Raw genomic sequence first — 25,054 nt, 5'->3', positions numbered from 1 at the left:
ATTTCATAATAAAATATCATATCATTTACTTAATGGAGTAACTGATGAGTATTTGTTGTTCATCATTGGCATTTGGTGCTGATGGAGCAGTGCTTGCTGCTGCTCTCCACAGAAAAGTGACTATTGCTGCAGTAAACAGGCATATGCATGAATCACTGCAATGGGTCCTTAGATCTTTGAGTATGAGACCCATTAAAGGAAGCACTGCACTTAGTGGACTCACTATGTTTAATCATTTGAATACTTTAAACACTGACTTCAGTAGTGGTTGAAGTACTTGCTGACATTTCCATGACCAAAGTTAAATAGTTTCTTTTCTCCTGCCATCTCATGAGTGTTCTTTTTATCTTGTGGTAATTTGTCTCTGCAATGAGATGGTGTACTATTTGCATTTCTCTATTGTACATAAATGCTCAATAGTTCTTCAGGTATTTCTTGACAATTTGTACCTGTTCTGAAAAGTGTGTATTCATTACACATTTGTATTGGATTTACATGTTATTTGTCAGGGAGTAACACGCACTCTTCTCCTAACCTTTAGATTATTTCTTCATCCTTTTTTATTTGATTTGTTTTTTTTTTTTGTTTGTTTGTTTTTTAGCTTCTTCATTTGTGCACGAGTATTAAAATCTTATACAATCCTTTTTGCTTGTTTTGTTACCCTCTCTTGTTTTCTATTAAAAGCACCAGCAATAGCATTGAGTAAAAATTTTTGTTAATGCCTCTACATTCAGAACTTAGAATGCCAGGCTGATTCATGTTTCACTGCGTTTTACTCTAATACAGGCATATTTAAGACTGCTGCACAAATTACCATGAAAATCACATTTCCTGAGCCCCCCAAAAAATCATGATTTGCAGTTTGGTTCAGCTATCCTATCCTACATTTATATTCTTGACCTAAGCTTACCTGTTTCCTTAAACTTCAAATGCAGGTATAAAAACAACTGCCACATATTCTGCTAGATCATCTAGCAAAATTTCCTCCCAAAGTCAGCTTCAAAGCCATGATCATCTGATGTCATCCTCTGCTGATGCTGGGACTAAAGGAATCACACTTAGCCTGGGGCTTTATACATAAGTCCTTACCAGTGAAATTATTTAAATAAAAGATAATCAAATTTGCATACTTTTTGTTAGTTTTTATAAAATAAGAAGAAATATAAAAGTGACTATTATAATGTATTCAATACAAGCATCAACTGGTTAAAATGACAACTGCCCCAATGACACTCAGCATAATCAGTGCATAAACAAATGTGCTTCCCATGTTAGGGTATAACTGCTGAGTGGCCATGTGATAAAAGTATGATCCTAAAGATTCATACATATATTTCTCAAAGGAAGATTGATACTCACGGCCTGGGATACGTTAAATTTTCTCATAAAAATATGAATCAGAAGCAGAGTTGGTGCATATCTATACACCCAGCACTCAAGAGGCTGAGAGAAGAGGGCTCTTGTGAAGTCAAGGAAATTGTAGGCACTATAGGGGTTTCAAATCCAGCTCATGTACATAGTTAAATCCTGTCTCAATAAAACAAAACTAAACTAAACAAAGTAAAACCAAACATCACAGCTGAATGGAGAATGAATTCTTCAAAGCTTAACTCCATGTCTTAGTGATTAATTTTATGTATAGACACATTTTTTGAAAAAGCAATTTGGATGCTAGATTGCAACTCACAGACAAATGGGAGCACTGATTTTTGTGATGAGTCACTGCAACAGTCCCTGTGCACTTTCTCTAAAGCAGAGCTCACAGTGGGATCCTATAGGACCAGCATCCACAAAGCAAAGGGGTAGACTAATATCTCATGAATCACTTTGATAGAGTACAGATGATATCTTGTCAAATCTCATGTAGGTCACTACTGAGTCCTTTGTTCTTTTTTTTTTTTTTTTTGTCTTTTTTGTTTTTACCCATACTGGGGATTGAACTCACGACTGCCTGCTTGCAAGGCAGGCACTTATGCCACTGAGCTAAATCTCCAGCCCCCGAGTCCTTTGATCTTAGTATACCTAAGCGTCATTTTGAAATTTGAATTTAGTTTCATACAACAAAACATAAATAACATCAAATATGGTACGTAAATAATGACTCAAATGATAGTGGAAAACTGTGTATGTAAACAATGTATAAACAATGAAACAAGGCTCAAGTTGTAAATTATAGCTCAGTGTCACGAAGTGATCATCTTTCACTCAGAAATAAGAAATATATCTTGGGAGGCTGATGCAAGAGAACTGCCTTGAGTTAGAGGCCAGCCTCAGTTACAGAGCTGTCTGAAATAGAGAGAAAAACCTTGACTGAAAAACCCCACAAAAAATGAAACTTGAAAATTGACTGCAGAAAACACCATTGGTTTGTTTTAAAAATTATATCCATACAATACAGTAACATTCCAAGAACATTCAACATGTTCTGAGGAAGAATGTTGATACTTTCCATAATATACAGAAAACACATTCATGTTTGGGTATTTCTCTCAGTGGCATAAACACTTGCCTGGCAAGCATGAGCTAATGAGTTCAATCCCTGGTACAAAAAAAAGATTCAAATTCCTACTTCATGACACTGGTACAAAATTAGGGAAAATCAAAATTAGATCTCAAGTATGGAACACAGAATTCATGGGTTAACAGGTATGTGGAATACTGATTATTGACAGAGTTGGTGTTATTCATCTCAAGTAAGAAATCAGAAGCCAAATTTAACTTCATGTTTGCCCTAAGAACCACTTGACTTTCAGTGAAGATCTTCTTAGTTGTAAATCCTGCTATTGGCACCCTGTATCATGCCAATCACTTGCACAATCTTTCCATTCTCCTCTGAACCACACTACACAGAAAACCCTTCATGCCTAACTATCGATATCCCTGCAGCACAACTTCTATTTAAGGATTCTATTTTACACCACTTAGTAAAGTCCATTGCAGAGAATTTCTATATATAAACAATGTGTATTATCAGCCAAGCTGTTCAATCAGCTGTTAATTCAGAGATGACACCCCTATTCCTTTCCATTCAGAAGGACATCATGTGTATGTGTCCATGCAAATGCATAAATTTTGGCATTTTTCAATGAGGGTTTAATATGCAGGTGATTCTGGAATTTGTCCTTAGCAGGCACACTTTACCGTGCTCTTGATAACACTTTCATATCTGTTCCATTTTTCTCAGAATTCAAAAATCCATGACTGACCTCACAAACAGTCTGTGAGCAGAGGTGTAACCTAAATAATTATGTTCATTATTCTTTTGCACTGTTCTGTGTGATACACAGGAATTCACCAAGTATTTGAGAAGCCTTCCTCCACTGAGGCACATCACTACACATCTTTGAACACTCAGTACCTTTGCCGATACCTGTGATGAGGATGGAAACACAAGAAAATTTATAGTGTATTCTTGTGAAGAGTCACAGCTGCCTAAGTATGCCTGCTTTCTATGTAACTCCCTTCCCCATTTGTTCCCAATTTAATCAACTTTACCTGAACTTATAATCTTATTGGCTACCATAGCTCTGTCCCATCTTATGCCCATCTGCACTGTGAGTTCCTAGTTTTCCCCACCTAAAACTCATTTCACCACACGATTTTACTCTATAAAGTCCGTAGAAAGAACAGTGTTTGGCAACCTGCTCAGAAACCCTTCTCTCTCTCAAGCAGCTTTATTTCTCTCAATAAGTGTATTTTCCCTTAAACTCTTTTGTTCCTAAAATTCATTCTTTGACCTTGGAGAACATGAACTCATATCAGACATAGTAGACTGGGAGATTCATTCCCCTATAGCAATATCAGTATAAATTTTTCTCTTTCTTGAAGTCAGAAATCAGCAGTAGTTTGTATTCTACAATGTTGATGTCACCATTCCAGTCATACTTGCATTGAAGGGCTTTAGCCCTGCCTCAAGTTCTGCTTCTGTTTTCTGAAAGTGATCTGATCTGTAATTTTGGTTATGGTATCAACAATGCATTAAGGAAATGACTCAAAATATTTCTTATGAATGGTTTACCACCAGCCATGGAGGAAGACAGATAGCAAAAATTCTTTGTTTTGATTTCTTCATTCAAACCGAAGGATGTACTTGAAAGAATTTTGCCCTAGAAACAATTACAGGACCTCATGGTTGTAGTCCAAGGTAGAAGAAGGTGAAATCGGGGATGCTTACTCATATGGCCACTTCCTCTTTTCTCCTTGATTACAACTTCCTCTTTCTTTCCCAGGGGCCTAAAGAAAATTTCCATCAGCTCCTTACATGACATCAATGTCCCCTCCAAGCAACACATCCAGTCAAAAGTCACTATACTCCGAAACCCCATAGTCAGTCAGAAAAAAAAAAAAAAGCCAAACCCTTGGTGGCTGTGGGAACCTCTCCACATTCTTTAAATAAAAGGTCACTTTTCCATTTTTTATATTCTGCTTCTCTATTGTGCTAATTTACCTCCTTACTAACCTCAGTAATCTAACCCACTTTATACCTATCTCACCACATGCTTTTATTCTATAAAGTCCCTAGAAAAGACAGAGCCCTTTGCTACCTGCTCAGAACCCCTCCTCTTTCTCTCAGACAGAAGCTTTCCAATAGGATTTTTGGTGTAGTAACGAAGAGAATATAAAGTCAAAATGGCCTTTATTCTAAGATGTTGGAGAGAATCCCATGACCACTGGGGTCTGGCTTTTTCTTCTGGAAATGTGTGGGGCACACATATAGTTTTGATTTGGGTGGTGCTTAAAGGTGGCATTGCTGTATGCAGGTGCCTGATTGAGACTCTTTTCTGGACACAGGTAAGTTGCATAGGGGAGGGGAAAGTGATCTCAAGATAACAGTTTCCTGGCTCCTCATTCCATTGCCAAAATATCCTACTTAGGACAAAATACTTTCACGTTCTTTCTCTAAATATATATATTCTGCTCTTCACCTCTGTTGTTCCTAAAATTCATTCTTCCATTTTAGAGAACACAAACTCATACCAGACATAGAAAGTCAGGAATTTCATTCTACTATAACACGGTATGGCTGCCTGTATTTCTAATTAACTCAGCTGCCTGTAACTTTAAGAATTGTTTATCAATTTCACTTGGAATAATTGTAGCAAATACAATGTTCTTAATGAATATAGGGAAATATATCATTAAATTGAAAAAATGATTACCACAGTTTTTCTACCTAGCACCAGCCAACATTTTCAACTTTCAACTATGTGGGAAAACAAAAAATAAAAACAACTCAGAAAATAGCAATCCTATAGGGGACAGTATATCATTCACTGTAATTGCCATGTAATCTGCAGGTATTTCGTAGACCACAAAAGAAACATTGAGCCTATTAATTAACAAGTATCAGTCTCAATGAATGTGTTCATAGCACTGCATCATTGACAACTGTGAATTATTTTTTTCTGCGAGGGATTGAACTCATGACCTTGTGCTCTCCAGGCAGCTCATTGTATCACTGAGCTCAATCCCCAGCCCCAACAACTTTAGATACTAAATATGACTATTAACAATGCTTAATTTGCCATTTACATATTTAGTTATAAAGGTTTAAACCTACATTTTCATAAATGAAATTATTTTATTTCATTGCCATTTAAATTACTTTTTTTTTTTAGATACCGTGGATCAAAGTTACAACCTAGCACTTTCCAGGCAGGTGTTTTTGCCTGCTGAGCTAAATCCCTGGACTGTATTAATGAATATTTTTAAATGTATAAACATCACTTTATTCATTCAAATAATATTGTGATTTTAGCAAAGGATGTCAATGTAGACAGAAATTGATATACAATCAGAGAAGAAATGCAACCCCAAAGAGTCAATGCAAAATTCTAAATACAACATTCACTGCTGAAGAAAGCCATACCAGAACAAGAAGATGCAGTGACCATGTCTACACGATTCTGAAGAGAAAAACAACAGCTTGAAATGTACTACAGTTACCACCACCTTCTCCAGGAAGTCCAGAGAGGCATCTATTACCATACTCAATGACCAGAACAACTGGACTATTGTTCCCACAAAATGCCTTGGCTCTTTCCACATACCTTTTCTGGCTGACTTTTTCCCCTGATGAATAATATTAGTTAAGCAACTTTAAGCTTATATTTTGGTTGTAGTTTGAGACCCACACTGTACCCACATTGTGACTTTCCTGTTTAAATGACTCCTAACAATAGGTCTGTGGCCAAACACTGAAGACCACTCCTGAAAATTCAGGGCTACACTTCTCTCTTTTTTTCTAAGAAAACTTTTGAGCTTCTTTTGGTTTGTGACTTCCTTTCTCAATGTTGTGAGCCATTAAACTTGGTGCATTTGACATCAAACACGGCAGGATTATATTAATCTTATTTGAATTTGAATCTGAAATGTCTGCTAAAGGCCATGTTCCAAAGCCTCAATTTCAAGCTGCTTGTTTGCCATGGGTTTAACATTTCCAAGAGCTTTTAGAAATCCTCAGTGTAGTGAATTTCAGATGTATTGCAGGAAGGAATCACTGTTGTGCTGTAGCACAATAGGTGCCATTCCTAAGTCTGTGTTGGTCACTGCCTCCTGGATGCCACTACATGGATTTCTTTCCTCTGCAGCATCACTCAATAATTTCCATTTTAGAGAAATCAACTTTCACACAGCTTTATTATTGTTTTTTTTTTTTTGAGTAGTCTTTCTCTCCCCTTGGTTGTTTATTTTTTTTCATTTTAGTTTTTTGATTTAAAGACCTAGTCTCACTTTGGAGTTCTGGCCAGCCTTGCACTCACCTGTAGGTTAGGCTGTCCTTGAGTATATGGCCATTCTCTTGTTTTAGCCTCTTCATTGATGTGGAAAAGAGGTGGGCATTATAACACATGGCATTTTTATTTTTCTCCTCTCCTTTTCACTATTATTCTTTCATTTCAGTGGCACTGCCTTTTAATCGTGGTGTTTGCTTGTGTCAGTTAAAGTTTCTGCTGCTTGAGTTGAGTTATAGGAAACCAAGCTACCCAATTAAGAAATGCGGAATTTCATTAGCTGGTCTCAGGACAACTTGTATACAGAAACACCACCCCCATTTCAGGTCTAAACAAGAGGCTCTGAAGTGGAAAGTTACAGATGTTTTAAAAGATAAAATCACAAAATATCCTGTTGGAAATCATTGAGCTAGAATCTTACAATAATTTTTGGATGATAATTGTATTCTGCTTTTTTTGCTGAGCAGGTTAAATTTTTTTCATTGGGTACAGCTCATTTTTGCTTTTCTCCTGGGACTTCTACCCTGAGTGATTTTCCATTTTGCTGGGTAAAATACAGGGCACCATTTAAAGGCAAAGCTCAAAATGGCATCTATTATGCCAAGCTACAACATGGCTAAGTTACAAGCCTCCATATTTCCTGGGGTAAAAATAATATATCTATAATCCCCACACTTAAGAGGCTGAAACAGGAGTGCTGCTTTGAGGTTAGGGCAATTCTGAGCTTTGTAAGGGGTTCAAATCTAGCTGACATACATAGAGAAAACTTGTCTCAATAAAATAAAACTAAACAAATAAATGCAAACAAAACAGCTGAATGGAGACTGATTCCTTCAAATCTTAATTCAATGTCTCAGGCATTAATTATTTGTATATACACATTTTTTGAGACAGCAAATTTAATACTAGATTGGAACTCACTGCTAATGCTACAGCCAAATAGGAGTGCTGATGCTTGTGCTGAGTCAGTGAAAGAGTCCCTATTCACTGGCTCTAATGCTGAGCTTATAGTGGGAGCCTGCAGGATCAACTTCCAAAAGCACAGAGACAGACAAATATCTCACTCATCAATCACTTTGATGTACTACCAATGATATCTCTTCAAATCTCATTTAGGCCACTGAGTCCTTTGTTCTTAATATACTTAAGCAGCATTTTGATATTTGGATTTGGTTTCATAGAACAAAACATAAATAACATCAGATATGTTACATAAATAATAAATGTTCATGGAAAACTGCTGTAAGTAAAAAATGTATAAACAATGAAACCAGGTACAAGCTTCAAATTATAGCTCAGTGTCACCAAGTGATCACTTTACATTCAGATTTAATAAATATATCTTGGGAGGCTGATGCAGGAGAACTGCCTTGAGTCTGGGGCTAGCCTAAGTTATAGAGCAGTCTCGAATAAAGAAACCCTGACTGAGACACCTCACAGACAATGTGAAATTTGAAGTGACTGCATGAGACATATTTGGTTTGCTTTAAAAAAAATTATAGCCATGCAATATACAAAAATTTCACAATATTCAACATTTTCTCAGGAACAATGTTGATATCATTCATAATATAGAGAAAACACTTTCAGAGCTGGGTATTTAGCTAGCAGCGTGAAAACCTAACTGGCAAGCTTGAGATCATGTGTTCGATCCTTGGTACAAAAAAATTCAGCTTTCACTTTCATGATACCGGGTCATAATTAGAGATAATCAAAATTGGATCTCAAGTGAAGAACACAGAATTCATGGGTTTACAGAGATGTGGAATACTGATTGTTACCAGAGCTGGTGTTATTCACCTCAAGGAAGAAACAATAAGCCACCTTTAACTTCATGCTTGCCCTAAGAATACCTGACTTTCAGTGAGGACGCTCTCTGTTGTATGTCATGCTATTGTCACATTGTTTCCTGCCAGTCACTTCCACATCCTTTCCATGCTCTTCTGATCCCTCCTAAGCAGAAAGCCCTTCATGCCTAAACTCTTGATATCCCTGCACAATTTCAATTTAGGACATCTTCACATGACTTAGTAAAGACCACTGCAGAGCATTTCCATATTTAAACAATGTCTATGATCAACCAAGCTATTAAATCAGCTGTGAATTCAGAGCTGACACCCATATTCCTTTCCATCCAGAACAATATCACCTGTATATGTTCATGCAAATGACTAAATTTAGGAATTTTTCAATGAGGATCTAACAGGCAGCCCTTTCTGGAATTTGTCCTTAGCAAACACACTTTACTCTGCCCTTGATAATGTTTTTAAATCAGTTTCATTTTAGTCAGAATTCAAACTTCTATCACTGTTCTCACAAACATAGTTTAGGAGCAGGTGGGTAACAAAAAGTACATTCAGAAATTATTTGCATTGTTCTGTGTAATTCACAGGAGTTCCCCAGGTGTTTGGGAAGCCTTCCTCCACTGAGCCACATCATTACACATCTCTGAATTATTAGGACTTTTGCCAACAACTGTCATGAGGATGGAAATGCGAGAATATACCATAAATTTAGACGATCCCTATAAATACAAAAAAGCACAAGTTTAAGGAGAGCCATTGTAGATATGAGGTCCTGCATTACAGATATTTATAAACTTTAGAAGCTAAATATTGCTGCTAACTGGAATGAGAACAGAGACCAAGCTCAGTACTGCTGTGCCAGCTACAAAATGCATCAGAGTCAGGGTCTCCCCAAGCTCCTTCCTCTGCCCCCTATAATGGAGGTGCCAGGGTAGTAGAGAATTTCAAAGACGATACTCCAGTCTGTTGCTATCATAGTTAGGGCAGGGTTCTGGGAACACAAAATCATGCTTACTCCCAGCAGGAGTAAAAAGGGACAGTGGATGACCCAAAGCCAATGCTAGAATATATCAGGAGCTGAAGCTGTCTAAATACCTGTGTCTGCAGACACCAGAACTGCTTCTAACCACTTGTAACTGGTTTCTCCCAATTCCACCCTATTTCTGGCCTCCCATCCAAAGCCTCACCATTCTGTGGCTACAGCGTCTCCCAGGTTCTTTGCTAATCAGGCCACAGGACCCCAAAACTAGGAAATGAGATGCAGCAAGTATTATGCTCCCAGTTTTGTGCTCTAAACAGGTAAATATTGCCTAGACAATGGAAGAGACCAAGAGACCCCCTGTCATGGCTCACCTAACTGGACATTTCATATAGCCTGCCTCTACATCACTGATTGACTGCTGCTCTACTGCCCTTCTTCTGAGTCAAAAATAAACAGGGAAAGGAACTCCTTCCTGCAAGAGTGGATCACAAATGATAGACTGTAGTCAGAGACTTCTGGAGCTGGCTGTCTTCTACAATGTTGATCTCAGCTGCACAGAGGAATATGGGTACCAAAGGGCTTTACTTCAGGCTTTTCATTTCCAAATCCATTTTATTTCAAGGATAAAAAAATAAACTAAAATTAAATTTCAGAACACGTGAATCAGGGGGCAACACTGGTATATACATTGCACACTGTCATCCCCAGATCATTCACCCAGAGCACAAGACATCTGTATTCAATTTTCAGAAAAATACTGTTATGGGAAGCTGAGTTAGTTAAATACTATTGGCAGTGAGACAGAGCTAGGTCCTCCAAGGAGCTCATGCAGAAACCCAGATACCTTGCACCTATGGATAAGATGGATGTGATAGTTTGGACCCTGGAATAAAACCCAAGGAAGCAAGAAATTAAAATTTTGGGAGCAAAGGCTTTATTTTAGGCCAGGCCTGGCAATGCGATCTCCAGGAGCCAATTTGGAGACTGCCAGCCTTACAGCTAAAAAGGTTGGGTTTTAAAGCCACAAACCACAGGAATGTTGCAAACTTGGACCCAGTTTGATAACTTCCTTGTAGTTAAACTTTTCTAAAAGACAGCACATTGTATTGCAGATAGGCTGAAGGGGGTTGGGGGGATTACAAGAAAGTGAAACTTAAAGTTTACTTAATCTAAAAAGAATAGGGAGGGGAGGGGGATTTACAAGGAGATGAAATTTAAGTCTTTACTGTAGATGGAATTTTAATCTCTATTGAAATGGGGCATACAGAACAGAAATGGGGTCGGTCCATTGGTTAGAACTAGATTACAACAATAGACAGCTCCTGGGATGGGCCAAGCCTCAAGACAGAAAATCAACAAATTCATCCATACTCTAAGGAATGATATTCTAACTAGTTCCCTAGCACTCTGAGGAAGTCAGGAGTCACCATTCAAATAAATGTCTCCATATCCTAAAGACTGATATTGTAATTAGTTCTTATCAAGAGTCACCCTCCCAACCTCCTAAGGGAAGATTCACTGCTGCCTAAGAATGCCTGCTTTCTATGTGACGCCCTTCCCCATTTGTTCCCAATTTAATTAACTTTACCTGGACTATTTATCTTATTGACAACCATAGATCTGTCCCATCTTATGCCCATCTGCATTTTGAGTTCCCAGTTTTCTCCAACTTAAACCCATCTCACCACGTGATTTTACTCTGTAAAAGTCCTTGGAAAAGACAGTCTTTGCCAACCCACTCAGGATGAATTCGTTCTCTACTACAGCTGTCTTTCTCCAAATAAGTATATTAACTTGACTTTTGTTGTTCCTAAAATTCCTTTTTGGACTTCAGAGAACACAAACTGATACCAGCATAGTAGCCCGGGAGTTTCATTCCCCTATAGCAATACCACTATGATTTTTTCTTTTTCTTGAAGTCAGAGAAATCAGTAGATGGTTGTATTCTTAAAAGTTGATCTCACCTTTTAAGGGACACTTGCACTGAAGGGCTTTATCCTTGCCTTTGAGTGCTGCTTCTGTTTGCTGAAAGTGAACTGATCTGTAGTTTTATTTACTTGTACAATGTATTAAGGAAATGACTAAAAACTTTTCTTGTGAATTGTTTACCACTAACTGTAGAAGAAGACACATAGCAAAAATTCTTTATTTTCATTTTGTAATTCAAACTGAAGGATGTACTTGAAAGAGTTTTGCCCTAGAATAAATTACAGGACTCATGGTGGTAGTTCATCAGGGTTAAAGTTCAAATCAGCCATGCTTACCTATATGGCTACTTCCTCTTTTTTTCCCTGAATGCAACCTCCTCATTCCTTTCCCAGGGGCCCAAAGAAAATTCCTATCAGCTCCTTGCATGACATCAATGTCAGTGCCGGGCACCAGATAGAGCAAAATTTCATATGCACTCCATAATCCCATAATCAGTCAGAAAAAAAGGCAAACCCTTGGTGGCTGTAGGCTCCCCTCCACATTCTTTAAATAGAAAGGACAATTTAAATTTTTCTTATATTCTGCTTCTGTATTCAGCCACAAAATCCTAACTGATAAGATTATATAGTACGTCCAACAGATGAGAAGTTTAAAACAAAAGGGCCCTTTATTCTGAGAATGCGAAGAGAGAAAACAAAAACTCCCTGACCACTGGAGTCTGGCTTTCTCTCTCATGGACTTGTGGCATGGGGGCATGCCTAAGCAACCTAGGTTTGGGGTGGACCCTGAGGGGGCATTAGGGATGCACAAGTAGTCCATTGGTCTTTGTTTGGCATCATAGGTAAATTCTTAGGTGCAGGGAAATTTGAGTCACAGGTAAATTCCTAGGGGTGGGGGAGATAGGAGCTCCTTGGTTCTGCCTCACTGGCTACAGTGTCCTGTCTTGGCCAAAAACTCTTTCAGTAACAGTACTGATTCTTGTTTATGTATGAAGCTAATTTAGCTCTTCAGTCATTCTCATATTAAATGCCACGAGAACCCAATGGAAATTAATGCAGTGGGCTGTTGTTTCACTCTATTAGTGTCAATCCAGTAAGTTTAATCCTAAGATAAAAATAAATCTTCATATAAATTTCAAAACACAAATATGCATCAAAATACAGCCAAGGTCCAAGAGACCTAAAGACAGCTTTCAATAATATAATAGAAGCCTTCTAGAAACTGACAAAAATACACAGTTTTTCTAATGAAAAATTGTTCAAGCAGCCAATAATGTAGAAACTTTTCTGAACAATTATAGTTAAATCTTTTCTTTAATAAGATATAACCTACTGCAATGGCAATGTCTAGTTCTTGCTAAATAATACACTCAAACCAATTATTTAACATTTATAATGACTGATATATACAACTTTAGATATTGCTAGGACTACAATCACTGTGATTTGTATTAATCACTTAAAACTGCAGGAGAAGAAGCAAATTTCAGACCTTATATAGTATAGTCATGTTAATTTGGCTCATGTTAATGGTATAGGGTAATGAAACTCCTTACCTACTATACGTCCGGTATGAGTTTGTGTTCTCTAAATTTAAAAAATGAATTTTAGGAATGATGGAGTTTAAGAATGGAACATATTTATTGGGAGAAGGAAAGCTTCTGAGAGACAGAAGGGGTCCTGAGTGAGTTGCCAAGACTCTGTCCTTTTGAGGAGCTTGTACAGAGTTAAACCATGAGGTCAGATGGGTCACAGAAGGGGAAAAATAGGAATTTTCAAGATTAGCATAAGGCGGGATAAGACTGTGGTCAACCAATAAGGTTAATTGCTCAGGTAAAATTGATTAAATTGGGAGCAAATAGGAGAGAAACTCACATACTAAGTGGGCCTGTTTAAAAGAAGGGACACTTCTGGTAGGGGGTTGGGATGGTGACTCTTGAGTTCCTCATGGTGATCAGAGAACTATTTGGACTGTTGGTTCTTACCACTTGGTTGTATTACCTTGCCTTTTGTTTTGAGATTTAGCCCACAGCAGAAGGTGATTGTCTCTTCCAATGCTACAAGCAATCTGAACTTATTTTCTGGCTCCATTGAGGGCCCAGCCCTGTTGTTACAGGTAGCCGAGTTAGTTAGAAATATATAGCCAGGGAGACAGGATCAGGTCCTAGAAGTGGCCAGTGTAGAAGCCCAGACACCTTGCATATACGGGGGGGGGGGGGGGACAGAAACCTCTTGTTATGGGCCAGGCTTCAAGACAAAATATGTCTTTAAAAATGCAGATCAAGCAAGTAGCTTCATGCAAAGGGTTTGGAACACTTAGAAGAAGTTTTATATTCAAATGGAAATAGGACAAATATAATCTTGCCCTGTTTCATGTCAAATGCACCAAGTTTGTTGGCTCACAACATTAAGGAATGAAGTCACACACCAAAAGAAGTTCAAAAATTTTCTGGGAAAAAAGAGGAAGAATAGACCTGGATTTTCAGGAGTGGTCTTCAGTGTTTAAGTCACAGACCTATTGTCAGGGGTCATTTATGCAGCAAAGTCACAATGTGGCTACAGTGTGAGTCCCAAACTACAATCAATCTATAAGCTTGTAGTGAGTGGCTTAACTAATATTATTTAACCTGGGAAGAAGTCACCCAGACAAAGTATGTTGAAAGAGCAAAGGCATTTTGGGGGAACAACAGTCCAGTTGTTCTGGTCATTGAGTATGGTAATTGATGCCTCTCTGGATTTCCTGGAGGAGGTGGTGGTAACTGTAGTACATTTCAAGCTATTGTTTTTCTCTTCAGGAGGCATGTAGACATGGTCACTGCATCTTCACATTTATGTCTGGATTTCTTCAGCTGAGCCAGTAGAGGGATTGTTGTGTTTAGTTTTTTATGTTGACTCCTTTGAGGTTCCAATTCCTCTCTGACTGTATATCAATTTTTCTCTACTTTCACTTCCTATAGTAAAATCATAATACCATTTGACTGGATAACATGATGCTTATACATTTAATAAAATATTATTCAATAGAGGCCACGGGTTTAGCTCAGCAGGCAGAAGCACCTGCCTGGGAAGTGCTAAGTTGTGAGCTTGATCCCCTGTACCTAAAAAAAAAACAGTGTTTTAAACTGCAATGAAAGAAAATAGCTTCATTTGTGAACATGTAGATTAAGAAGAGTTTTAATTAAATATGTCAATGATAAATTAAACATTGGTAATAGTGATATATAGAATCTGAAGATCTTGGGCTGGGTTTTGAGCTTAGTGGTCAAAGCAGTGTTCCAAAGCCTTTGCATGAAGCTACGTGCTTGCTCTGAGTTTAAGATTTCGATGAGTTTTTCATTCTCTTCATTCTAGCAAATTGCAGATTTATTGGAAGAAGGAGGTCACTGTTGTGCTATAGCAAAATAGGTACCATTCCTAACTCTGTATTTGTCACAGCTGCCAGGATGCCACTACATGGCCAGCTGTCTGCTGCAACATCATTCCATAATTGCCAATTTAGGTCAGCTTTCATTCAGCTCTATTATTTTTGTTTTCCTTTAATAATCTTTCTCTCTCCCTTGGTTTTTTACTTTTTTCATTTTTTTGTTTTGTTTTTAAAGATGTAGTCTCACTTTGTAGTTCTGGCTGGCCTTTCACTCACTGCATAATTTAGACTGTCCTTGAATAAATGGCCATTCTCCTGTTTCAGCCTCTTTAATGCTGTGGAAAAGAGGTGGGCATCATAACACATGGGGTTTGTCATTTTCTTCCCTCCTTTTCAGCATTATTCTTCCATTTCAGGGGCACTGACATTTAATCCAGAGGTTTGCTTCTGTCAATAATCTTTCTGCATCTTGAGGTGAGTTTGTGAACAACAGTATAGGAATCAAAACATCCAGAGGATAAATTTGGAATTTAAATATTTGAGCTCAAAACCACTTTTATACAGACCCCCTTCCCCATTTCAGAATCTAAACAATTGGCTCTGAACTGGAAAGTTCAGCATTTTTAAAAGAGAGAATCACAGAAGACATCCTGTTGGAAACAATTTAGCTAGAATCTTAAATTAATTTTTTAATGACACCGTATCATGCTTCTTTTTTTAGCAGGTTTTTTTACTTGGGTACAGCTCCTTTTTTACTTGGGTACAGCTCCTTTTGCTTTTCTCATGGAACTTATACCCTGGTGATTTTTCATTTTTTTAGATCAAATACAGGGCACTAGATAAATGCATGGTGCAAGATGGCATCTGTTATGCCAGGCTATAATACAGCTGAGCTACAGTGCCAAGCCTCTATATTTTCTAGGGTCAAAAGCACATAATGTTTGAATATTTCACTGTTTATGATGTTCATCCTTATAGTAAAGCATGATCTATAGTCAGGACAAACGAAGCTCACCAGGACTCTCATTGCTTTCCACTGTCCTTTCCTCATCATCCTTAAATACAATACTCTCTGAATTCTTAATACTAATGCTCACATTTGATGCATATTCCTACCCGTGACATTTCCTGTTTCTGCAGTAGTCTATCCTGGCATCCCAGGCTCATAAGAGATAGAAACACATCTTCTGATTCCCTACCCTCCAATGATGTTATGTGTTATACTTTACAATTTCCTTTAAGGGAATGGCAGTTAATAAATACATGTGTATCTCATGACTGTTTTTTCAGGTTTCAAATAACACCAGGAATTCTTTCAAGTTTTATGTGCACACCTGTAATCCCAGAACTTGGGAGGCTGAAGTAGGATAATCAGTGTGAATTAACTGGACTAAGACGTGAATCCGCAGTCAACCTGAACTGCATGGGGAAAACATGTCTCAAAGAAACAGAAAAAATATCATATTATTGTGGATATCCTTGGAAGAAGAACTCAAAAGTTTGAAACTCTTAAGATCATACCTATTATGTTTCATCTGGTGAGTATAAGAGACCAGTAAAACTACCTTCAAGGATATGGAGAAAACTCAAAAAATCTTATTGCAAACTGTCATATAGATGTAATGCATTGCCCACCAAAATATCAGTAGGATAGCTTACAAATGTAGAGAAAACATTTCTAAAATTCATCTGGAAACAGAAATGCTCTAGATCACCAAAGACATTGCTGGGCAACAAAGGCAAGTCTGGAAGCATCACAATTCCTGACTTGCTATTATACTAGAAAGCTACTATTAGAAAATCAGCATAGTTATGGCAGAAAAACAGACCTGAGAATCAACCAAAAAGACTAGAAGATGCAAATAGAACTACAAACACACTCTGCTACTTTGTGTTTGACAAAGGAGCCAAACATGTTCACTGGAAGAGAGATAGCCTCTTCAATAAATGGTGCTGAAGAAAATGACTTTTCTCATACTGAAGACTTAAACTGGAGACAAGTCTATCACTATGAAACAAACAAAAGTCAAACTAGATTAGATCTAAATATTAAAACAAAAACACTAATGAGGCTTCATGAACAAAATACAAATTTTAAAGAATCAACCACTGGGACTCCATCTTATTAAAAATATTTCTACATCAAAAGAAATCACTAACAGAGTGAAAAGACAATGCACAGAATGGGTCACTAATATCTTTCTATTTATGATAATCTCTTCAATATCCTTTTCCAAAGTACTATAATTTTCAATATGTAAGTCCTTTACTTTCTTCGTTAGGTTCTTTCCAAGTATTTTGTTTTCTGGGAGGCTATTGTAAAGGCTGTGGTTTCTGTAACTTCTCTCTTGTGAGTTTGTTGATTGTGTACAGGAATGCTATTGATTTTTGATTGTCAACTATGTCCCCTGCTACATTATTGAATTTGGTTATTAATTCTAGGACTGTTTTGGTGGAGTCTTTGGTATCTTCTATTTAGAATATCATATCATCTGTGAATAATGATAGTTTAATTACTTTCTATTAATTATTTATTCTTATTTCTCTCTTTTGTCTAATTGGTCTGCCTAATGTTTCCAGAGCTATATTGAATGGGAATGGTCATAGTAGTGATCCATGTCCTTTTCATAACTGTAAAATGAAAGTTGTCAGTTATTCTCTATTTAGTATGATGCTGGAATTTTTTTCTCATTGTTTGATTTTTTTTGTCTTTTTTTTTAATCAGTACAGGTGATCAAACTCATGACCACACAATTGCAAGGCAGATGCTTATGCCACTGAGCTAAATCCCCAGCCATGTCATTGTTTGATTTTATCAGCTTGAGGTAAAGGTCATCTGTCATTATTTACTGTAGGGTTTTTATCACAAATCAGTGCTTGATTTTATAAGAAGCTTATTGTACATTTATTGAGATGATCACCATGTGACTTTTGTTTTTGACTGTGTTGATATGACATTTAAATTTGTTGATTTGCATGTACTGAAACATCCCTGACTTCCTAGGATGAATCGAAATTGATCAGGTTTTAAAATCTTCTTGATGATTTGCTACATTCACTTTGCTAGTATATTGTTAAGGATTTTTGCATCTTGTACATTAGGAAAACTGTTCTATAGTTTATCTTTTCTGGTTGGGTCTTTCTCTGGTGTTAGTATGAGGGTAATACTTGCCTCCAGGAATGAGTTAGGGAGAACAGCTTCTCTTTCAATGTCATTAAACAGCAGTGGCCAGGGGCTGGGGATTTAGCTCAGCAGCATAAGCGCCTGCCTTGCAAGCAGGCAGTCCCTGAGTTTGATCCCTGGTACCGATAAAAAAAAAAAAAAAAAAAAGAAAGAAACAGCAGTGGCCTTAAATTTTTTTCTACATTTATTGTAGAATTAAACAGTAAATCCATCAGGACCTAGACTTTTTTTATGTTGGTCATTTGCTTTTCTGTTGTCATTGTTTTTCTTTTTTTTAATGTGCTCATGAGATAGGCTCTCATTATTCAGTTCAGGTTGGCCTTGAGCTCATTTTGTAGCATTGTTTATTCTTGAACTCACAACAATCCTTGTACCTCAGCCTCCCAAGTTCGGCACCACCATGCCCAGCAGCTGATAAATTTTTAATTATATCTTCATTCTCATTTACTGATACTATATTTTCTAGAATTTTTATATCTTCTTGGATCAGATTTGGCATTTCATATATTTCTAGGAATCAGTACATTTCTATATTTTCTAACCTATGAAAGTATAAGCTTTTCAAGTAGATATTGATGATCTTCTGAATTTTCACAGGATCTGTAATTGTTTTATTCTTCTGATTCCTTAGTGCATGGTTTTCAGTCTTTATTTTTTTCTTTTATGATATGGTTGTCCAAGGGTTTATAAATTTTGTTTATTCATTCAGTGAACCACCTCTTTGATTCATTAATTATTTGTATTGTTTTCTTGTTCTGCATTGCATGAATTTCTTGTCTGGTCTTATAATTTCCTCCCTTGTATGGGATTTGTGTTTGTCTTGCCATTCTTTTCTGGAAGAATGAGATACAACATTACATTATTTGTTTGTGTTCTTTCTATTCCCTGATGTGAGGTTTGACTACTATAAATTTAACTATTTGGATTTCTTTCATTGAATTCCATAAGATACAGGATTTTGCATCTATGTACTTGTTAGTTTGTAGATATTTTTAAGTTTCTTCCTTTACTTAATCTGCCAACCGTTGGTTGTCTAGAAGAGTGTTATTTAATTTCCATATAGATATGCAGTTTTTGCAACTTCTTTTACCATTATTTCCCAATTTAAATTCATGCTTAAGAATACTAGCCTTTAGGCTGCAAAGCCAATCAAGTAATACAAGGATTAAGTTTTTTTATACCTCCATTGCTATCAACTCAGCATGTGCTCTAAACCAGTCAGACTGTTGATGGTGCGAGGAGGTGACTGTGGTGCTCATCTCCCAGCCAATGCAATGGCTAGCTCACAGGAAGTGCAAGTTACTGTCTTGTTTTTCTTCAGAGAACCCGAATAGCTTCCACAGAATCACAACATCGGCACATTGGCTAGTTGCCCCATATGACATCCACCAGCTCATAACAAGGGCATATTAGCTTTCTATTTCTCTTCTCAGGCCTGGGATGGCTCTGGATTGTTATTTTTTTCTTCAGGATGACTTGGTGGAGACATATCATAAAACCTGCATATCTGTGTGTGTGTCCTACAGAAAATAATTCATATGTAGGTCATTGATTGGAGTCGAAATAATTGTCTTGAGGAAAGTTGTGTCATGTAAGAGGATTTGGCATTGGTGAACCAAAAAAATACAGTGCAATATAACAGCTTTTGTGTACGTGAATTGTCTTAAACAGGTTTGATACTTGTTCCTGTCATCATCCAACAATACCAGATGTCAGTGCTGAGTCTTTAAAACAGGTACATTTTATGTTTCATGTTGGGGTCTTTTCCTAGAAACCAAGATGCCAAAAAGGTGTACCAAAAAGGCTCTAAGAAATGAGAAACACAGCATGGTCTTCAGGGCTGCAGGAGGAGAGAGATCCTTGGCAGAGCTCATCACTCTGCTAGACAGCTGGCCAACCTCATGCAGGCAGGAGTTGAGTGGACAAGTGAGGAAACCTGAACAGGATCTTGGGAGAGGTTCAAGACCTACTGCAAGCAACAGACGATGGTAACTGCAGAGAGCTATCCCACAGAAAGTGTCTAGGTGGCCTCAGCTGTGGCCTATCTTGTGACTTGAGGCGTCTCTTTATTCTCGGTTCAATCATGCCTGTGCCACATCACAGCGCTGAATGAGTATTCAGCTTCAATGGCTCCAACATTTCCCTCCTTTTTGTTTGGTTGATACACAGATGGGTGACCAGTTGAAGATGTAGAAGTTGTGTTAGAGATCCCACCACTGCACAGTCCATCCGTCCATAATGGTAGTCAGTTACCAGCATAGACAGCAATTGTCAGATGATGTTAGTGATATGAGATTCACCCATAGACAATATTTTAGAATTGCACTGTACCTCCCAAGTCCAGACTTTGCTGCAGAAGGTTCAAGATCAAGCTAACATAAGGATTACACTAAGGACAATGGGTTCGTTACTTCCTATCAAGGCCAGTTCTTATAACCATGCATAGCTCCTCATATCTCTTCTGTCAGTGTCTGCCACCTGGAAGAGTCATGGCCATTGCTTGACCATGTTGATTTCTGTGAAAATTTAGGAGATTTTTCTGGTGACTCGTGACTCTCCTTAGGCACACCTTGCATCAAAGGTCACTTTCCTCTGTGGTCTCATCATCTTCCTGATCAGAATACTAGGTACTCACTGGTTATCTTCTGATGATGAAAGCAGGATTTCTTTTACATCCTGAGTCTCCTCCAAGTTTGAAGTGCTGTGGACAAAATATTGGCTATCCATTTAGCCCATCTGTGTCTCTCATTTTTGGTCCTAAACCTTAGCTGTTGGACATCCAGAAGAAAAGATTGATCACAATGCAATACATTAGAGGCAGTAAGCTTAACATTACTATTTTATCTAAACATGAAACACCTTAGAACATTAAGTGAAATGTATTTTCTACTACCCATGGATATTTTAACATTTGAATACCTACAGTGTTAACAGTGACATATTTTACATAGTAAATCAGAAATCAGAACCATACATGTTATTGTATTATGACATCCTGGCAATAATCTGAATTTCTCTTTTGACATAAAATATCCATTTTAGTCAAGCACCCTTATCAAATACCCAAGAAGTCTCTTATGTATCATTGACCAATTTATTGGACTTTAGTGGAATGTGAATCTCACAAGTCTTTGGGATTAGGAGAGGTATGAACATGGGAAAAAAGTCTGCTACCATAAGCAATCCCCATTTTACAATCTTGGAGGCCTATGCCTCCAGAAATATGAATATATCAAATACATCATCAATTTGACAAAAATAAGCAGTCATGAGCCCATTTCATAATAAACTATCATATCATTTACTAAAAAGAGTACACTGATGAGTAATTGTTGTTCATCATTGGCATTTGGTGGTGATGGAGCAGTGCTTGCTGCTGCTCTCCACAGAAAAGTGACTATTGCTGCAGTAACAGGAATATGCATGAATCACTGCAATATGTCCTTAACTCTTGGGGGAAGAGACCCACTAAAGGAAGCACTGCACTTAGTGAACTTACTATGTTTAATCATTTGAATACTTTGAACACTGACTTCAGTAGTGGCTGAAATACTTGCTTACATTTCCACCAACAAAGTTAAATAGTTTCCTGATGTCTCATGAGTGTTCTTTTGATCTTGTGGTGATTTGTCTCTGCAATGACATGGTGTACTGATTTGCATTTCTCTATTGTGCATAAATGCTCAATAGTTCTTCAGGTATTTCTTGACAATTTGTACCTGTTCTGAAAAGTGTGTATTCATTTCACATTTCTATTGGATTTACATGTTAGCTGTCAAGGAGTAACATGCAATCTTCTCCTATCCTGTAGATTGTTTCTTCATCCTTTATATTTGACTTTTTTTGGTTTGTTTGTTTTTTGGCTTCTTCATTTGTGCACAACTATTAAATTATTATATAGTCATTTTTAGTGTTTTGTTGCCCTATCTTATTTCCTATAAAAAGCACCACCAATAGCATTGAGTAAAAAAGTTTTGATAATGCCTCTACTTTCAGAACCTAGAATGCCTTGCTCATTCATGTTTCACTATGTTTTACTCTAATATGGGCATATTTAAGACTGCTGCACAAATTACCATGATATGCACATTTCCTGGGCCAAAAAAAAAGAAATCATGATTTTCATGATTCAGCTATCCTATCCTACATTTATATTCTTGACCTAAACTTACCTGTTTCCTTAAACTTCAAATGCAGGTATAAAAACACCTACCACACATTCTGCTAAATCACCTAGCAAAATTGCTTCACAAAGTCAGCTTCAAAGCTGTGATTGTTCCGTCTCATCCTCTGCTGATGCTGGGACTAAAAGAATCACACTTAGCCGAAGGCTTTATACATAAGTCCTTACCAGTGCAATTATTTAAATAAAAGATAATTAAATATTGCATACATTTGTTAGTTTTTCTAAAATAACAGCAAATATAAAAATGACTATTGTAATGTGTTCAATACAAGAATCAACTGGTTAAAATGACAACTGTCCTGGTGTCTTAGTTACTTTATGGTCGTCGCTGAGACAAAATACCTGATGCCCAAGTTGGGAAAGGAAAGGTTTATTTCTTACAGTTTTTGGAGGTTTCAGTCCACACTCAATTGGCTCCAAGACAGGTGGGCATGGCTGGACTGCAGGTCATGGAGGCTGCAAACAGCAAGCTCAAACCAGCAAAAAGAGAAATACACACCTTCTTCCTACCATTATATCACATCCTGGCTCCACCCCTATGTGGGTGGAGCACTGACACCATCAATCCAAGCACTATGCAATGAACCATCACAAATGAACAATGCAAACTCATGAGTCCTGGGGGACACAAACATAAACCATGACACCCGTTTACACTCAGTATAGGCAGTGCATAAACAAATGTGCTTCCCAAGGGATATTAGGGGGATAACTGCTGAGGGGCCAAGTTATAAAAGTATGATCCAAAAAATTCATACATATATTTCTCAAAGGAAGATTGAAACTCACGATCTGGGATATCTTAAATTCTCTCATAAAAATCTGAATCAAAAGCAGAGTTGGTGCATATTTATAATCCCAGGACTCAAGAGGCTGAGAGAGGAGGGCTGTTGTGAAGTCAAGGAAATTGTAGGCACCATACAGGTTTCAAATCCAGTGATATACATAGTGAAATCCTGTCTCAATAAAACAAAACTAAACTAAACAAGGTAGAACCAAACATCACAGCTGAATGGAGACTGAATTCTTTAAAGCTTAATTCCATGTCTTGGTGATTAATTTTATGTATAGACACATTTTTTGAAAAAAAAATTTGGATGCTAGATTGCAACTCACAGCCAAATGGGAGCACTGATTTTTGTGCTGAGTCACTGCAATGGTCCCTGTGCACTGTCTCTAAAGCAAAGCTCACAGTGGGATCCTGCAGGACCAGCATCCACAAAGCAAAGGGGTAGGCAAATATGTCGTGAAACACTTTGATAGACTACAGATGATATCTCTTCAAATCTCATTTAGGTCACTGAGTCCTTTGTTCTTGATATACTTAAGCAGCATTTTAAAATTTGAATTTAGTTTCATATAACAAAACATAAATAACATCAAATATGGTACATCAATAATAACTCAAATAATAATGGAAAACTGTGTATGTAAACAATGCATAAACAATGAAACAAGGCACAAGTTGCAAATTACAGCTCACTGTCATGAAGTGATCATCTTTCACTCAGAAATAAGAAATATATCTTGGGAGGCTGATGCAAGAGAACTGCCTTGAGTTAGAGGCCAGCCTCAGTTACAGAGCTGTCTGAAATAGAGAGAAAAACATTGACTGAAAACCCCACAAAAAATGAAACTTGAAAATTGACTGCAGAAAACACCATTGGTTTGTTTTAAAAATTATATCCATACAATAAAGTAACATTCCAAGAACATTCAACACATTCTGAAGAAGAATGTTGATACTTTCCATAATATACAGAAAACACATTCATGTTTGGGTATTTCTCTCAGGGGCATAAACACCTGTGTGGCAAACATGAGCTAATGAGTTCAATCCCTGGTACAAAAAAAAAAAAAAAAAAAAAAAGGATTCAAATTCCTGCATTATGACACTGCCACATAATTAGAGAAAATAAAAATTAGATCTCAAGTATGGAACACAAAATTCATGGGTTAACATGTATGTGTAATACTGAATATTGACAGAGTTGGTGTTAGTCATCTCAAGTAAGAAATCAGAAGCCAAATTTAACTTCATGCTTACCCTAAGAACTACTCAATTTTCAGTGAAGATCTTCTGACTTGTAAATCCTATTGGCACCTTGTATCATGCCAATCACTTGCACAATCTTTCCATTCTCCTCTGATCCACACTACACAGAAAACCCTTCATCCTAACTATGGATATCCCTGCAGCACAACTTCTATTTAGGGATTCTATTTTACTCCACTTAGTAAAGTCCATTGCAGAGAATTTCTATAGATAAACAATGTATATTAGCAGTCAAGCTGTTAAATCAGCTGTTAATTCAGAGACGACACGCCTATTCCTTTCCATTCAGAAGGATATCATGTGTATGAGTCCATGCAAATGCATAAATTTTGGCATTTGTCAATGAGGGTTTAACAGGCAGGTGATTCTGGAATTTGTCCTTAGCAAGCACACTTTACCCTGCCCTTGATAACACTTTCATATATGCTTCATTTTTCTCAGAATTCAAAAATCCATGGCTGTTCTCACAAACAGTCTGTGAGCAGAGGTGTCACCTAAATAATTATGTTCAAAATTCTTTTGCATTGTTCTCTGTGATGCACAGGATTTCACCAGGTGTTTGAGAAGCCTTCCTCAACTGAGGCATATCAATACACATCTTCAAATACTCAGTACCTTTGCCAACACCTGTCATGAGGATGGAAATAAAAGAACATACTATAAATTTAGGAGATCACTCTAAATACAAGAAAAAAACCCCACAAGTTTAAGGAGAGCAGTTGGGGCTATGAGACCCTGTATCACAGACATTTATAGACATCAGATCCTCCAGGTCTGCTTCTCACAGCAATGAGAGCAGAGACCTTCCTCCGTACTTT

General features: G+C 37.3%; 1 protein-coding gene across 40 annotated transcripts in view; it reads left to right on the top strand.

Moving 5' to 3' along the window:
* The window catches only part of LOC101788067 (alcohol dehydrogenase 1-like), a 202,296-nt gene extending 179,822 nt beyond the window's left edge, over nt 1-22,474 (top strand). For 31 of the 40 annotated variants that reach the window (XM_063243983.1, XM_063243976.1, XM_063243972.1 and 28 more), the window contains one exon: nt 5,759-6,329. In XM_063243983.1, the coding sequence (XP_063100053.1) occupies nt 5,759-5,930 (172 nt within the window). In that variant the 3' untranslated portion in view covers nt 5,931-6,329. Of the gene's footprint in view, nt 1-3,287; nt 6,330-15,226; nt 15,285-16,100; nt 17,068-17,535; nt 17,636-19,665 lie in introns of those variants that run through there. The other 9 variants (XM_063243985.1, XM_063243990.1, XM_063243987.1 and 6 more) reach the window with 7 other exon arrangements.
* The last annotated feature ends 2,580 nt before the right edge of the window (nt 22,475-25,054 follow it).

Source organism: Cavia porcellus, unplaced genomic scaffold (genome assembly GCF_034190915.1).
Source record: "Cavia porcellus strain 051 isolate PalLab524CR breed Dunkin Hartley unplaced genomic scaffold, mCavPor4.1 scaffold_42, whole genome shotgun sequence".
Lineage (NCBI taxonomy): Eukaryota > Metazoa > Chordata > Mammalia > Rodentia > Caviidae > Cavia > Cavia porcellus.
Note: the sequence above shows the minus strand (reverse complement) of the source record. Positions and strands in the feature narration are given on the sequence as shown.